Here is a 17,069-nt window from a genome sequence, read left to right as displayed (position 1 = left end):
ATATTTCAACGTGATATACGATTATGCTGCATTTGATATTATCAAGGCAACCAGTTTTTGCCGAGTCTCACATCCAACATTTGCTTAAGATAACAAGGAAATCCAATCAGCCCATTGAGTCTGTGCCCCATTAAGAACAATCCCATCAATCCACTTATTTGCCTATAACTTATTCTACTGTTCTCCACTAAAAACACAGGTGCGCACACACACACACACACACACACACACACAGTGCCACTCCTTCTGAATTGGCCTCTGTCCTGGTAGAATCTTGGGAGAAGGATGATCTACTGGAAAAGGGTTTTCTAATATCATTTCCTTTCCATCACAAATTGAAAGAATTCTTTGAGATTATAGACAAAGAATCAGCCTTCCCCTACAGAAGCCAGGGATGGAACTTGATTGGTCGTGAATTTTTGCTCCCTTATTGACATCATTTTATTACTGTTTTATGTTGACACTAAATTTCATGTGTCCATAATTGTCTTTGAATGTCTGGCCCTGTTTCTCCACAGTAAATATTGCTGCAAAGAAATGATTCTACACATCTGCCCTTCTAGATTTTCATTAACATTAGTTCTTAAAAAGCCCACATTGGTCCTAACCATCATCTTTTTCTTTCAATATAGCCATAAAAGACATTTGCCCACCATTTAATACCTTTGAATACACCTTTTTTTGTAACCCTCTGGTATACCTCACTCACAGCCTGGAATTCTGATAGTTTTTTTCCATTTTGAACTCTTTAATTTTATACTTCTTACTGCTTCAATCACCAATGGTCATGTCTTTACTCATTCTTTATAGATATAAGCTCATTTTGCACTCAATTATTTAAAAACAGCTTCTTCTCTCATCTAATTACTTAATAGCCCAGGAATGCAGGAACACTTCTTCATTATTTTTTCTCTTGTACTATTTATTTAGTAATTTATATTATTTTATATACTTTACACTGCACTGCTCCTACAAAACAACAAATTTCATTTCATCTAAAATAATGATAATATGCCTGATTCAGATTCTTTAAATTCTATCATGAAACTATCCCACAGATCTTCCAACATTTTGTTCCTAAATTTATTTGGATTTTAATTTATTATGGACAGTCAACCTTGCCTACATCAAGAATTATAGCAGCTGTCCTTTTCCAGCATTACATTAAATTTAATCATCTTAGGACTGCTACTAGTCAAGCATTCAAACGGGGGTCAGTGTGGACATGGTGGAGGATTACAAATACCTGGGGATACCAATTGACAATAAACTGGACTGGTCAAAGAACACTGAGGCTGTCTACAAGAAGGGTCAGAGCCGTCTCTATTTCCTGAGGAGACTGAGGTCCTTTAACATCTGCCGGACGATGATGAGGATGTTCTACCAGTCTGTGGTGGCCAGTGCGATCACGTTTGCTGTTGTGTGCTGGGGCAGCAGGCTGAGGGTAACAGACACCAACAGAATCAACAGACTCATCCGTAAGGCCAGTGATGTTGTGGGGATGGAACTGGACTCTCTGATGGTGGTGTCTGAAAAGAGGATGCTGTCCAAGTTGCATGCCACCTTGGACAATGTCTCCCATCCACTACATAATGTACTGGTTGGGCACAGGAGTACATTCAGCCAGAGACTCATTCCACCAAGATGCAACACAGAGCGTCATAGGAAGTCATTCCTGCCTGTGGCCATCAAACTTTACAACTCCTCCCTTGGAGGGTCAGACATCCTGAGCCGATAGGCTGGTCCTGGACTTACTTCATAATTTACTGGCATAATTTACATATTACTATTTAACTATTTATGGTTCTATTACTATTTATTATTTATGGTGCAACTGTAACGAAAACCAATTTCCCCCAGGATCAATAAAGTATGACTATGACTTTAAATTCATATTTTAGGATCCTGGCATTACTGGATAGGCCTGCCTTTATTGAGTAGATTAAAGATTCAAGCTAATTTGTCACGTGGACATCAAATCATACAGTGAAATGTGTCATTTGCGTTAACAATCAACACACGCGAGGGTGTGCTGGGGCAGCCCACAAGTGTCGCCACACTTTCCAGTACTAACGTTACACGCCTGCAGTGCTCCATGGAGCACAATAACCAACAAACAACCACAGTAAATACAAGCCCTGTTCCCCCCACCATGCACAAACACAGTCCTTTTTATCCCAGACAGACTCCAGCCTCCAATGGACATGGACTCAGGCCTGCAGACACTGGGCTTCAACCTCCCCAGTGGACTTGCAAATATTCCTGAGTTGCCTATGGCCAACAGGCCTCAGCTTCCAGACTTCTGATTCAATCCTTGTCCTCAATCTTCGATGTCAATCCCAGTACATGCCAATCACTGAACACTAGGCCTCAAACACCAGACTTATCGATGACAGGATCCCGAACACTAGGCCTCAAACACCAGACTCATCGATGACAGGATCCGGAACACTTAGGTCTCAAACTCTTGTCTCACTGATGACATGATCCCGAACACTAGGCCTCGAACTCTAGTCTCGCCGATTCGCAAACCCAGGAGGCCACTGTAACTCGTTCCTTTTGCCTGCATGGAACTCTGACTCTGGAACCTGCCAACAACTCACTGACCTGAGGACGTCACATCCACTCTTTACCAGTCCAACGTCTGACATCCGATCTGCATTGATGTCTCGCTTCTGCATTGCTGTTCTTCGAAAGCAGAGCAGAGACTTAAGACTCCGGCTTGACCTCCCATTCCCTCACATTCCGGTTCCTAAACCCTAACCTGGCCCTTAATTCCCTCCCATGCACAAAACCATCCTGATGAACCTAAAAACAATTAAAAAATTTTTTAAAAATTTAAAAGCAACTCTCAGCCGCAATTCACTGGAGTTTAGAGCTCGGTGCCATATTGGAAAAAAAGAATAGACCTTCACTCCAGGTTGAAATAAGATGGAATCTTCCCTTTAGGTGTGCCCATTTTGAGCTGGCTTTGCTTTCTCTATACTTATTGCAGAATAGTACCAAATAGCTTGCTGTGCTGTTTCAGAGTGAATAACATCAGTAAGCCTGGAGTCACACTAGAGAACTTCAGATCTTTTTTCTACTGACAAGTTGGTAAATTTATAGCCACCTTCAGTAAACATAATAGAGTTCAGATTATTATCTGAATTTAAATTCTACAGATTTTACCTCGATTTTTAATGAAGTCTGGCCCTGTACCAGATATATTGCGGCCTAAGCATCCTCTGAGTTTTAAAAGTGGTGTTATGGAAATTCAGTGGGAAGTTCTGATGTGATTAAAAAACAAAAATGAAATCCCTACCTATTACCCAGCAAATAATTAGAAGTTCCGTCGGCTTGAAACCAGTTGTTTTCATCCTGAAGAGCTGCCTAGGGTGATCTGTCGTTGACTCATTCGGCAGGAGTTTGGTGCCCTCAAACCTGTCGGCTGCATTCATGATCAGCAGGCCAAGAAAAATCGTGAAGGAAACTCCATGGGCCACAAATTTCATAAAAGGCGCTCGCAAGATCTTCCCCAGCTGCAACATACAGAGAGATTTAAAGTTTATACCTTACTAGTTAAAAAAAATGAGTACCATAAATGGAAACCCAGAAAAGCTGAAAGATGCAGAGCTTGAGAGTCCATGGGAAAAAAAATGATAAAGACTGATACTTCCTCCCAAGAATATACTGGAGTCAAAGTTAAGACACACACAATCAGATACAAACAAACACTGTTGCACAGGAAATGATACATCAAGGCTTGCAATAATTGGATATCATTGTAATTATTTGCCACTGGATGTTAATATTACTTGCTAAGCTATAAAAAGCATTTAACTTTTGAGCTATTTTCACTGTTTCAGTGCACCATCCTCAAATCTCTTTCAATGACCACCTTGGGATTCCTTACACATCAATATATTATCGAATGACATTCGCTCACTGATCCATAGACAGGGACTGATTAGGAATAGCCAATGTGACTTTGTGCATGGTAGGTCACGTCTGCCGAATCTTATAGAGTTTTCCGAGGAAGCTGATGAAGGAAAGGGAGCCGATGTAGTAGGCATGGATCTTAGCAAGGACCTTGACAAGGTCCGCATGGGAGGACAGTCAAGAAGGTTCAGTCATTTGGCATTCGAAATGAGGTAGGAAATTGGATTAGACATTGGCTTTGTGGGAGAGGCCAGAGAGTGATAGTAGATGGTTGCTTCTGTGACTGGAGGCCTGTGATGAGTGGGGTGTCACTGGGATTGGGGCTGGGTCCGATTGTTGTTTGTCATTTTTATCAACAACCTGGATGATAATGTGTTTAACAGGATCAGCAAATTTGCTGATGACACCAAGATTGGGGTGTAGTTGACTATCAAAGCTTGCAATGGGATCTGAACCTGCTGGAAAGATGGGTTGAAAAAATGGCAGAAGGAATTTAATGCAGACAAGTGTGAGGTGGAGGACAAACCACTGGAGGACTTAGACAGTGAATGGTAGGGCATCGAGGAGTGCGATAGAACGGAGTGATCTGGGAATACAGATCCATAATTCCTTGCAGGTGATGTCACGGGGAGATAGAGTTGTAAAGAAAGTTTTGGGCACATGGGCCTTCATAAGTCAAAGTCTGAGTAAAAGAGGTGGGATGTTATGTTTAAGTTGTATAAGATGTTGGTGAGGACTAACTTGGAGTATTGTGTACAGTTTTGGTCACCAATCTACAGGAAAGGTGTCAATAAGATTGAACAAGTGCAGAGAAAATTTACAATGGTGTTGCCAACACTTGAGGACCTGAGTCATAGGGAAAGATTAAATAGGTTCGGACTTAATCCCTGGAGACTAGAGATATGATAGAAGTAAACAAAATTATGAGGGGTACAGATAGGGTAAATGCAAGCAGGCTTTTTCCACTGAGGTTGGGTGAGACTAAAACTAGAGGTCATGGGTTAAGGGTGAAAGGGGAAATGTTTAAGGGGAATATGAGGGGGATGTTCTTTACTCACAGAGTGGTGAGAGTGTGGAACGAGCTGCCAACTGAACTGGTGGATGCGGGTTCGATTTGAACACTTCTGAGAAATTTGGATAGGTGTGGCTACGGTCCAGGTGCAGGTCGATGGTACTAGGCAGATTAATAGTTTGGCATGGACTAGATGGGCTGAAGGGTCTGTTTCTGTACTGTAATATTCTATGACTCTAATACACCACTAATTTATAATTATAATTGAATGTTGGGATTTCAATAGATTAGAGAGTTTGTGATATTCTCTCTCTAGTCTAAATTGGACTGGAGAAAAAGACGTCAGTATAAGATATCAGCAAACAAATATTACTGTATTAGGAATGATACATCACAGCTTGGAAGTCACACTACAGCAAACATTTGCCTGAGCTGATGCCTTTGATTAACAAAAGCATAACACTGTCTGCAGCAATGCACGCTTCCTCAGCATTCCACTTGCTGACAACCGAAGGCTGAAACATTTATGTTCAGCAGTAGGGAGCATGAGGGTAAAATTAGAAACAGAATACTGCAGTATTTAGTTCTTGATCAGTATGTCCAAACAAACAAAATGGACTTGACTCCCATGAAGGGCATTGGCAGATAATTAATTATTTAAATAGAGGAATGTCATGTAGGCAGTACTGGGTTCCAGCTGGAAAAGATGGCAACAAATCATGAAGATGATTAGGGCTTATGGTCACTTGATATATACATCCAGAGTGCAGCATTCTCTATTGAAAATAAATCCATGGTTTTTACCCTTAGCCCGTCATGGGTTTACTTCCCCCATCACTGGTGTGACAAAGTCAAAGATGACTGACCTTGCTGCAAGGTGCAATCCAATAGCACAAGGCTAGGAATGGCAGCCCCAATACTACAGCTAACACAACCAGAAACTTGGTTGCTATTGGCTGTTGACGTAATCCAGAGAGATTTTCATACCAGATAGAGAGAAGCTGTTGTTGACAGTTTGGATGAGCTACAAACTTAAGGAAAGACAACAAATATGATGTTAGAAATCAAAGTGGAGATAATTAATGAAACTTAAAAAATGTTTTATTATTTAAATATGTTGCATTTCCAATGTAATATTCTTACTTTTACATAAAACTATGAATTTAATAAATGTAAACACAAGAGATTCTGCAGATGTTGGAAATCCTGAGCAACACACACAAAATGATGGATGAATTCAACATATCAGGCAGCATCTTTGGTGGGGAATAAACAGTCAATTTTTCAGAATGAGACCCATCATCAGGAATGAAAATGAAAGGGACAGAAGCTCTGGCTGACTTGCCGAGCTCCTCAAGCATTTTATGTGTGTTGCTGAAGTTGATAGATGCGTTAGTGATGTAGTCATACACAACCATAACATTTTTAGAATATATCATTATAATGAAATATTCAATTTCAGAAAACTTTAGATTTTTCATTGACGGGAATACTACATCTAAAGTTTACAACCTCGTCAAGTGATTATTCTGTAACTGTAAAGAAAATCAATTTTTCAAAATCTAAATTGCTGGCAATATCCATGAATTCTAAACTGCATTTGGAAATAGTTGAATAGCCTTACATTTACAGGCAACAGATCCTTCCTTATACACCTTAATCTCTCCTCTGATTCAAATCCTGAATTTCAGCTAACCATCAAAGAATCCCAAAATACCATGTCACAAATAACCAATGTGAAGGCAGTTTTCACAATGGGGGTGGGGTTAAATGGTTGGAGGACTTGAAGAAATGTTAACTAAAATACTAACTCCTGCTGCAATTTGCCTATAGCCACAATAGATCTACAGCTGAAGCAATCTCACATACACTCCACTCGGCCTTAGATCACCTGGACAATAGCAATACCTAATAAGGCTGCTATTTATTGATCACAACTCAATGTTGAACACAATCATACTCTCTGTTCTAATCAACAAGCTCCAAAACTTGGGCTGCTGTACCTCGCTCTGTAGTTAGGCCCTTGACTTCTCTTCGGAAGACCACAGTCAGTGTGGATCCGAAGTATTATCTCCTCCTCACTGGCAATCAGTGCTGGTGCACCTCAAGGATACATGCTCAGCTCACTGCTCTATGCTCTCTGCATCCATGACAGTGTGGCCAGGCACAGTTCAAACTCACCTATAAATTTGTTAACAACACAACCATTTTTGGCAGAATTTCAGAAGGTGATGAACAGGCGTACAGGAGTGAGGTAGATCAGCTGGTTGAGTGATGTTGCAACAACAACCTTACACTCAATGTCAGTAAGGCCAAGGAATTGATTGTGAACTTCAGGATGGGGAGGTTGAGGGAACACACGTGTCCTCATCGAAGATTAGCAGTGGAAAGGATGAACATTTTCAAGTTCCTGAGTGTCAGCATCTCTAAAGATCTATTATGGGCCCAACATATTGATCAATTACAAGAGGGCACGACAGCAACTCCATTTCATTAGGAGTTTGAGGAGAATTGGTATGTCACCAGACACTCCTACAAATTTCCACAGATGTATCATGGAGAACATTCTAACGTATCGTGGAGGGGGAGGGGGCTCTGCACAGGATCAGAAAAAGTTGTAGAAAGTTGTAAACCAAGCCATCTCCACCATGGGCACCAGCTTCCTTCGCATCAAGAATATCTTCAATGAGGTACAGGAGCTTGAAGACACACACTTAACATCTCAGGAACAGCTTCTTCCCGTGCCCCACCAGATTTCTGAATAGACAATGAACCTATGAACACTACCTCACAAATTTGTTGTGCTCTCATTTTGCACTTCTCATTTAATGTTTTATTTAATATATATATGTTCTTCTCACCAGAATTTATAGATTTTTTATTATTGTGCATTACAATGCACTGCTGCCACAAAACATCAAATTTAACAACATATGCTCGTGATTTTAAACCCAATTCTGATTCTAATTCTAAAAATAATAGTGGGATGCATGAAATGAACAGGATATAATGATAAGTGATATTTGTAAACAAAACAGTTGAGCTTATTAGTATTTTCTCATTCAGAGATGGAGCAGGTGTCTTTTTCTGTCATGGAAATCTGCAGCAAGGCATTCAAGGCCCCCATTTGTAGTTTTCTGATGCAATACAGATTCCACCATTACCTTGGAACTGAAAGCATAAGCCACATTGTCAAGATCCAGTTTATAATACAAGCTACTGTTGAAGATTTTTCTCTTCAAATCATAGGGTATAAAATGCTCTCCTGTTCTAAGAAGGGCTTGTACTGAAGGTCTGAAAATTAGAGGATATTACTAGTTCTGATTCATAATACAATACAATTTAAGAAAAACCAAGAAAAATAAAGTTTATCAAAAGTTGTAAACTTCTTTAACTGACTTTGGATCCAAGCATGACTTTGTGAATTCCCGTAAATGAAGAGCCTGCAACCCACTTGTCAATTCAATTCAGTAGAAGTTTCACCATGAAAAAAGAAGGCCCTCTCAATGGTCTCGTCAAAAGAACAATGAGATTACAACAATAGCAAGCCATTAACTGTGTACATCCTGCAAAACTCCTTTCCCGAAAACAGTGTCCATTATAATACCAATAACCTATTACTGGTCCCATGTAGCATCCCCTGCTGATCAAATGCCTTGTCACATCCATTGGCTACTTGCTGTTTGGCACTCAAAGACTATTACCCAAAGCAGACCAGTTAAAACACTGGTTGTCCATGACATGCCCCATGTAACACCCATCGACTATTATACCTGTGCACTGCTACACCAACTATCCATGAAATATGTATTACTTGCAATGGCTTCTGGCCACTAGGTCTCCACAATGACACCCACTGCCCTCTAACTGTGCCCTAAATGATAACGGGACACACTGAATATTGCATTGAAAAATGGTCCACTGAACCCCACAAAACAATTCCTCTAATGTTTCAATAATTATCATTCAGCTTTCTAATTCAAGTTTCTGGTATTATTTCATAAAGTTTTTGTTTGAACTGATAAATCATGGTTTCCATCTCTAGAATGAACATGCTTAAATATCGGAAGCATTAAACAATGATCAGTTAATCTTTAACATATAATCTCATTGATTCTTATTAATAATATATTTCATAAGATTTCAGATGTAACTATGATACAATATTACAAATACTCTACATTAAGTAATCATTACAAACTCATAGTTAAGTGGGAATTCACAATATAAAAATATACTGAATTCAGTGCCTACAATGCTTCTTACCTTTTTGACTTCAAACTTAATAGCTAATTTTAGCCGACTAAGGCTAGGTCGAAATTCACCCTTACTGTTGGGATTTGTCTCCACAGCCCCATTCAAAATGGCTTCTACTTCTTCAGTAATCCGGCACAAGTCTAGAAGTCCAACAACAAAATCTTTGCATTGAATTGATAATTTTTTGTAATCATTCTGGAAAAACACAAATTTAAAGCAATTAACCTATTGAGAGTCTTGCCTTTAATACTCAAGTCCATGCTTAAATTTTACAGATATAATTTCAGATTTGCAGCTTCTAGAATGCCACAGCATTCCAATCACTGAATCTCTGTTTGTCAGGCCTTACCAGCTCTGACATCTGCACACTTAGTGGGAGGAGACTCATTCACCACTACATACATCTGCAGCACATGCTTGCCTCAGATAGCATAGATTTTGCAGTAAGTTTGTGGTTTGCATTTCAGAAATTACATTTTTGACCTCTTGTGTACCCTATTTCTTTTATAAGAAATATTGAAATTTGAACATTTAAGGTTAATAGTAAAGCAAATGGATTCTCAGCTAGAGTTTGCCAGAGACATGTAGGAGACTCTGAAGTCAGCCGGAAGAAGGTTCTATCATCTGTTGAAACCAAAATTGAGCTTTTTGGCCATCAGACTAAACGCTAGGTTTGGCGTAAGCTAAACACCACACATCAAAAACACACCATCCGCACCGTAAAGCATGGTGGCGGCTGCCTCATGCTTTGGGGATGCTTCACTGCAGCAGGCCCTGGAAGGCTTGTGAAGGTAGAGGGTAAAATGAATGCAGCAAAATATAAGGAAACCCTGGAGGAAAACCTATGCAGTCTGCAAGAGAACTGCAATTTGGGTGAAGATTTGTTCTCCAGCAGGACAATGATCCCAAGTAAAAAGCCAAAGATATATAGGAATGGCTTAAAAACAAAGTTAATGTCCTGGAGTGACCAAGTCAGAGTCCAGACCTCAATCCAATTGAGAATTTGTGACTGGACTTGAAAAGGGCTGGTTACTCATGATCCCCGTGCAATCTGACAGAGCTGAAGCCATTTTGTAAAGAAGAATAAAGAAAAAATTGCAGCGTCCAGATGTGCAAAACTGATAGAGACCTATCCACACAGACTCAAGGCTGTTATTGCTGCCAAAGGTGCATCTACTAAATACTGATTTGAAGGGGGTGAGTAATTATGCAATTAATTATTCTGTGTTTAATAATTGTAATAAATATAGACCAATGTGTAGAAATTTGTTTTCACTTTGACACAAAAGAGGCTTTTCTGTTGATCAGTGTCAGGAAAGCCAAATTAAATCCATTGTGATTCAATGGTGTAAAACAATAAAACATGAAAATGTGTGTGTGTGTGTGTGTAAGAGAGAGTGTGAGAGACAAAAGCACAATATGTTTCTAAGTTAAGGCAGTTTATTACTTGGAACCTACAGGTGGTGATGTATCCATATAAATATAATTTGATTAGTGTGTTTTATTTATATGCTTACTGTGTCAATCAGGTCACACAATTTACATGTATCTGTCTAAATCACTTTCTGCTTAAATTATTGCACCTAGATTTTAGTTACTTAGCCACAACTATAGTTATTCAACGCTTACAAATGAACATTGTTTAATGTTACTGCCAGCCATTTCCTTCATTTTGATCAGTTAAATGTCCTTTGCAATATGATTTATTTTAGAAGAGCATTTCATGTCTTCAGTAGAAACTATGTAGAAGGTAATTTAACAGAGACAAGTCAACTATTTGATATACCCAGGATTATGACACTTCTGAACTGCAACAAAAAAAATCAAAGTGTACACAAAATTTAAAAAATAATTTTACAAAAAATAACCACTAAAAATAAGGATTAGAGAATCTAATACACACAGAAAAACAGTAGGAATTTTATTGTCTGACAGGGAAATTCAAGATATTTCATGAAAACTTTGAATTGCTTAAGTCAAATGTTTGTATACAATGTAACATTAGAAAGGACCAGGCTTTAGTGAAAACAATTAAGTTACTGAAAACCTATGTTATTACCTGTTTGAAAAATCAGAAATGTCTAGACCACTAGTAAAAGAAAATTAGCCAGTGTGTGTGTGTACAATAGGAAGTCAATTAACTACATATCACTTTATTTCTTATCAGAATTATGAAGTTCATCCATAAAATGGGTAAATTGTATGAATAATATGTGAATAAACTCCAGATTTGGAATTAATGTAAACATTTCATAGTTTGTTAATTTTGCGGAGTTCCCACAAAGCAACTATGATAATTCTACGGTGTTGGTGACAAAATTACCAAAGAATTTTATTTCCCCACCAGCTCTGATGCAAGGCATTCTATGTTTGGATCACAGCCTTAATCTGAATTTTTGACCAAACATGAGCAAATGCAAACGCTGCAGCACATCAGCTAATCTGTATAAATATATCATTCTCACATTGCTTTGTGATAAAGAAGGAGGCTACTCAACACAACAGCTCTATGTTAGCTTTTAGACTGATCACAGCAATACAATTCCATAACTTATTTTTCCGTAACCTATTCTGTCACAAAACCATCATCTATCTCCTGATTCTACACGCACCTACAACAGGGGTAATTTACAAAAGACATATCTACCAACTAGTGAATTTTTGATAATAACAAGGAATTTAAAGCACCCAGAGAAAACATACAGATCAAAGGGACAATGTGCAAAATCTACATAGACAGTACCTATCGTCAGGATCAAACAAGAGTTACTGGAGCTGTAAAGCAGCAGCCCCATCTGCTGCATCACAGGGTCACCCATGTGTTGACTTCTGAAACAAATAAATTGACTCACATTGTATAAAATAAAGTAGTACTTTTCTCCCCACATAATCAGACGTTGCAAAGTAATTAACAACACATGATTCTGCATACCCAGATTTTCTGACATTATACAGGCCAAAATGTTGTTGTCTTTGGCAAACGAAAATCACTTTCAATTTATTATGCCTAGCAGATGCTGACGCATGTGAAGAGCTGTATTAGTATGGTGCATTGTACTGGATGCAAACATTAATTGTCACTTCTTAAACTCATGCCTGATGGTGTTCAGGTCTTACTGGAAGCAGGCATGGGCTTCTTCAATTACTGTAGAATTGTGACTGGAATGGAGCATTGTGCAGTCATTAAAATACTACCTCACAAATGAGCTCAAGACTGAGGGAAGGTCAGCAATAAGGCAGCGGTTGATGGCCAAACTGACAACACTGCCTGAGCAAGTTATTCAGAGTTATTAATTACAAATATGCATTAAAAATACAGCAAAGTAAACAAAACAGACTTAAAATTTGAGCAAAGTTAAACTAACAGTTTTTAAGAAATATACAGCAATGAACCATTTAAGAGAACAAAAAAAAAGAAAAGAAGAATGGTAGAGCAACTGATGAAAGAGGAGGGCGTTAAACCTTTAGTGGTGGAAACCGCTGTACACAGCTAAATGAGGGAACAAGGTCTGAAGAGCACCAAGGAAAACCACCCAGCTATGAGGAAGGAGGAGACACTTGCTTCAAAATATTCCATACACAGTGGAAAGGGTGCAATTTATATGACCTATTGTGCACATATGTTTAAGAATGTTGTAATAAAGGATTTTATTTAATGGCCTTAGCATTCTTGATAAGCTTATGACAAGGAAATTTTTTATGGTTAGGGTTGTCAGTTTTCACCCTAATATACTCTGATCATAAAACTCAGTTATAATTGGAGACACGCCTCAGCGATTACCTTGAAAGCTATCAAGGACAAAATTAGGTAGGACTACTAAACAAGCACAGGATTCATAATGGGCAATTAGTCCACAGCTGGATCTTCTGGTGAATGACACACAGAAAATCCACGCAACTATGCACTGATCATTTCCTATGATTTTAATAATTACCCATGCTGATTGTACCATTTCTGGCCTTAGCACTGATATTTTCTGTTGGTGTCTAAAGTAAGAGGTGTTGGTTAACAAAAGCAACAATTACAGCTCTTAAAAGGAAAGCGCTTCATGCTTATACAGGTACATGACAGTGGGTCATTCCACATCTCTGAGAATGCTGCAGCAGTAGTTGACAGCGACTGTAGGGTATAAGCCCCACTCCCTGATTCTCAGATGCTACTCTGGAGACACCAGTGGGTCACTCAGATGAAGAAGGAATTTGCATGGATAGTTGATAAATCCTACTTCCGCAGAATCTATTGAAAATGGCATCTGCCTTACTACCCCAGGTTTTGATAAGTCTGGTTGCAAACTACCTGGGTAGGAGAATTTGTTCACTTTAAACTTCAATGTGTGCTAATTCTTCCTGCATCTGCTTATCAGGGTTCTCCGCCCGGCAACAATTCCTACTTCTCTGAAGATCAATATGTCATTTGACATAATCTTTATCCCATTGGAACTTAGTCAGGTGCAGAAGGTCTTTAGAAAATGTCTGGTACTGTGTCACTTTCATTTCCAACAGCATATACAAAATAACATGTTGGCACGTGGCCAGGTGGTTAAGGCTTCAGTCCAGTGATCTGAAGGTCGCTAGTTCGAGCCTCAGCTGAGGCAACATGGTGTGTCCTTGAGCAAGGTACTTAACCACACATTGCTCTGTAATGACACCGGTGCCAAGCTGTATGGATCCTAGTACCCTTCCCTTGGACAACATTGGTGGCGTGGAGAGGGGAGACTTGCAGCATGGGCAACTGCCAGTCTTCCATACAACCTTGCCCAGACCTCAGTTAACATCAAAAAATCGATGGACAGCTGAAGAACAACAAAATAACACATTGAAGCAGGCTTCATTAAATCTCCCCTCATTGAAACTGTACCCATTCATTGTATCCAACATATAAAATACTGAGACCACTGTCTAATGGCAAAACAAGTTTTATCATCTTCACAGGGGGATGGGTAAATGGTAGGCAAAGTTTCATCTATGTAAATTGACCTCTCAATATATACTAACTTTGGACACTCAAAGGATTGGTATATGAACTGAAGTTGATCACTATATCTGCCTTAGTCAGTTTCTACAACTTGACTTTAAATTTCTCCTTGAAATCTACTGAAACACCATTTCTGGATTCCCTGTATCATGAGTGACACCTCCATATTCTTCTGTGAGATGTGTTACTGGAATTATTGCCTACATTGAATCTTGTCATTGCCTGCCTCCATGATTTTGTCATTATGTAGATGCTAATGGCCTCTCTGTAAGATTTCACTGCTAATGCAATGGTTTCTCTGTAGCAGCAGTGTTTGGGTAATGACTGGAGATAACAGGGGCTTTGGAATGTGCGCCATCCAATGAGAGGCATATTGTTCTTTCTTGTGGGTCTGAGAGAAGGGATTTTGCAGTCTTTTGTCGGCGAGAGATGAAGAGAGAAGACGCGAGTGCAGAGAGTTCGTAGACCGCCGGATGGAGTGGATCTGGAGCGAGAGTCCGAGACACTCAGAGGAGGTCGATGGGGAACGAATGGACGGAACCATGAGCTCCAATGTTGCGCATTAGACTGTTTCATGAGAATGGGCCTTTTTTCTTTTTTTGTTTCTTCACTTACCTATAGTCAAATTAAGAATTATAAAGCTCAATCATTTAATTGCATATTGTGTACTGTTTATTATTTCATGGCACTAATTTGTAACAGGGGAACACAACACACAGCATCCATCCATACAAGATTTCTCCAAGCCTGTCCGGGCCGGAGGCTGTCTTCTCCTAGATTAAGCCACTAGCCAAACCTGAGGGTTACATATGCTAAATATGGCTTTGATATTTCTCTCAGTCCTTTGTGTACAATAACTCCTGAAGAATTCTAGCAGATTTCAGTAAAGCTTTTGATACATTAAGTACATGGACTTGAAACTGATCTTCCTGAGGTCTTCCTGAGACTGATGGCATGCTTCAGAATTACATTACATTGTACAACAGTGTCTGGTTAAAAGTTATACTGCCCTTGCTTCAACCACTTGATGTACAGTAGGTACATCTAGTTGGCTGTTTCTTCCAGAGAATTAGCTTTGTTCAGCAGCCATGTACATTGTTTTCTCCAAACCCAACACTGGCTCAAAACCTGCAGATTCATCTTATCTACTTATCTTTTGATATCCTCTTCAATGTGCAAGATTTGTAGGATTGACTTTTTAATCCACATCAGGCACACTCTTCCCCCTTCACATCTGAATGACTTTGCCTTGTGCTATCACCCTTACAAATCTGCAATCAGAAGTTTAGATTCACATTTCTGATTTGCTGCGGACACACTTGCAAGGACTCTTCATCTAATGCTTTCAATATTTAGTGTTTAATTATTATTATTCTTTCGGGAGGCTGTATCGGAGTGGCTGGTCGGAGGCTCGAAGTTTTCAGACGGATGGACTCAGTGTCGGCTGTGGTCGGGTGCTTCCAACGCATCGACAGTTGTCGGTACCTGGAGGTTTATGGCAGAGAGAGTTTCTGAGAGAGTCAATCGACTCGGGACTTTGAAACTTGTTTTACCATGCCCATGGTCTGTTCTTTATCAAATTATGGTATTGCTTTGCATTGCTGTAACTATATGTTATAATTATGTGGTTCTGTCAGTGTTAGTCTTTGGTTTGTCCTGTTTTTCTGTGATATCACTCTGGAGGAACAGTGTATCATTTCTTAATGCATGCATATATTTCTAAATTACAATAAACAAGGACTAAGTGTTCTCATTATCTATTTCAATACTGGTTGTTTTCCCATCCTATTGGGACAAGGTTTTCATTGATTCTATTATGGTTCTTGAATTTACCAAGTATGCCTACACGAAAATGAATCTCAGGGTTGTCATTTCAAAAGACCTGTCCTAGGCCCAGCATGTAAGTGCAAGTACAAAGAAAGCACAGCAGCATCTTTACTTCCTTAGAAGTTTGTGAAGATTCATCATTACACCCAATACTTTGACAAATTTCTCTAGATGTGTGAGGGAGAGTACTGTATACTGACTGATAGCATCACAGCCTGGTATGGAAACACCAATATGCTTGAATGGAAAATCCTGCAAAAAAAAGTAGTGGATACAACCCAGTCCATCAAGGGCAAAGCCCACCCTTTCACTTAGCAAATCTACATGGAGTGAAAAAAAGGCATCCGTTAGTCTTGCGAGAGCAGGATCACTAGTCGAACACCTTAACCACTTGGCTACGTGCCCACATGGAGTACTGTCACAGAAAAGCAGCATTGAATATCAGGGACTCCCACCACCCAGTTCATACTCTCCTCTCAGTGCTGCCATCAGGAATGTAGTACAGGAGCCTCAGGACTCACACTACCGGATTCAGGAACAGTTATTACCCATCAACCATCAGGGGATAACGTCAGTCAACTTCACTTGCCCAAACACTGAAAAGTTCCCACAACATATGGAGTCACTTTCAAGGACCCTTCATTTCATGTACAATATTCATTGCTTATTTATTTATTATGTCTGATTTTTTTTCCTTTTGTATTTGCACAGATTGTCATCTTTTGCATATTGATTACTTGTCCATACTGTTGCTTGCGGTAATTCATCGATTCCATTGTGGCTTTTGGATTTACTGAGCATGCCTGCAAGAACATGGATCTCAGGGCTGTATATGGTGACATAAATTGACTTTGATAATAAATTTACTTTGAACTTTCTTTAATCTGGGTGGCATGGGTGCAAGAAACAAATAGAGAGCCAGAGCAGAGCAGACTGAGTGTGAATGAATGAGTCACACCTTCTCTTTGGGTTCTATGCAGTGGCAATGACAACCTCAATGTGTATTTCCAGGTGAATTACACAATACAGTTACTAAAGATATCTGGATCTGAGCTGAATTATGCCCCCTACAGCTTG

At 39.4% G+C, this 17,069-nt stretch overlaps 1 protein-coding gene across 5 annotated transcripts in view; it reads right to left on the bottom strand.

Annotated features, from left to right (window-relative positions):
* The window catches only part of LOC134348997 (short transient receptor potential channel 6-like), a 120,569-nt gene that overhangs the window by 55,169 nt on the left and 48,331 nt on the right, over window positions 1-17,069 (bottom strand). For 4 of the 5 annotated variants that reach the window (XM_063052830.1, XM_063052828.1, XM_063052825.1 and 1 more), the window contains 3 exons: window positions 9,200-9,385; window positions 5,800-5,964; window positions 3,305-3,521 (listed from right to left, as the gene is read on the bottom strand). In XM_063052830.1, coding sequence (XP_062908900.1) covers window positions 3,305-3,521; window positions 5,800-5,964; window positions 9,200-9,385 — 568 coding nt within the window. The remainder of the gene's footprint in view (window positions 1-3,304; window positions 3,522-5,799; window positions 5,965-9,199; window positions 9,386-17,069) is intronic. The other variant, XM_063052829.1, reaches the window with a different exon arrangement.

Source organism: Mobula hypostoma, chromosome 7, assembly GCF_963921235.1.
Source record: "Mobula hypostoma chromosome 7, sMobHyp1.1, whole genome shotgun sequence".
Taxonomy (NCBI): Eukaryota; Metazoa; Chordata; class Chondrichthyes; order Myliobatiformes; family Myliobatidae; genus Mobula; species Mobula hypostoma.
This window is presented reverse-complemented; position numbering and strand designations above follow the sequence as displayed.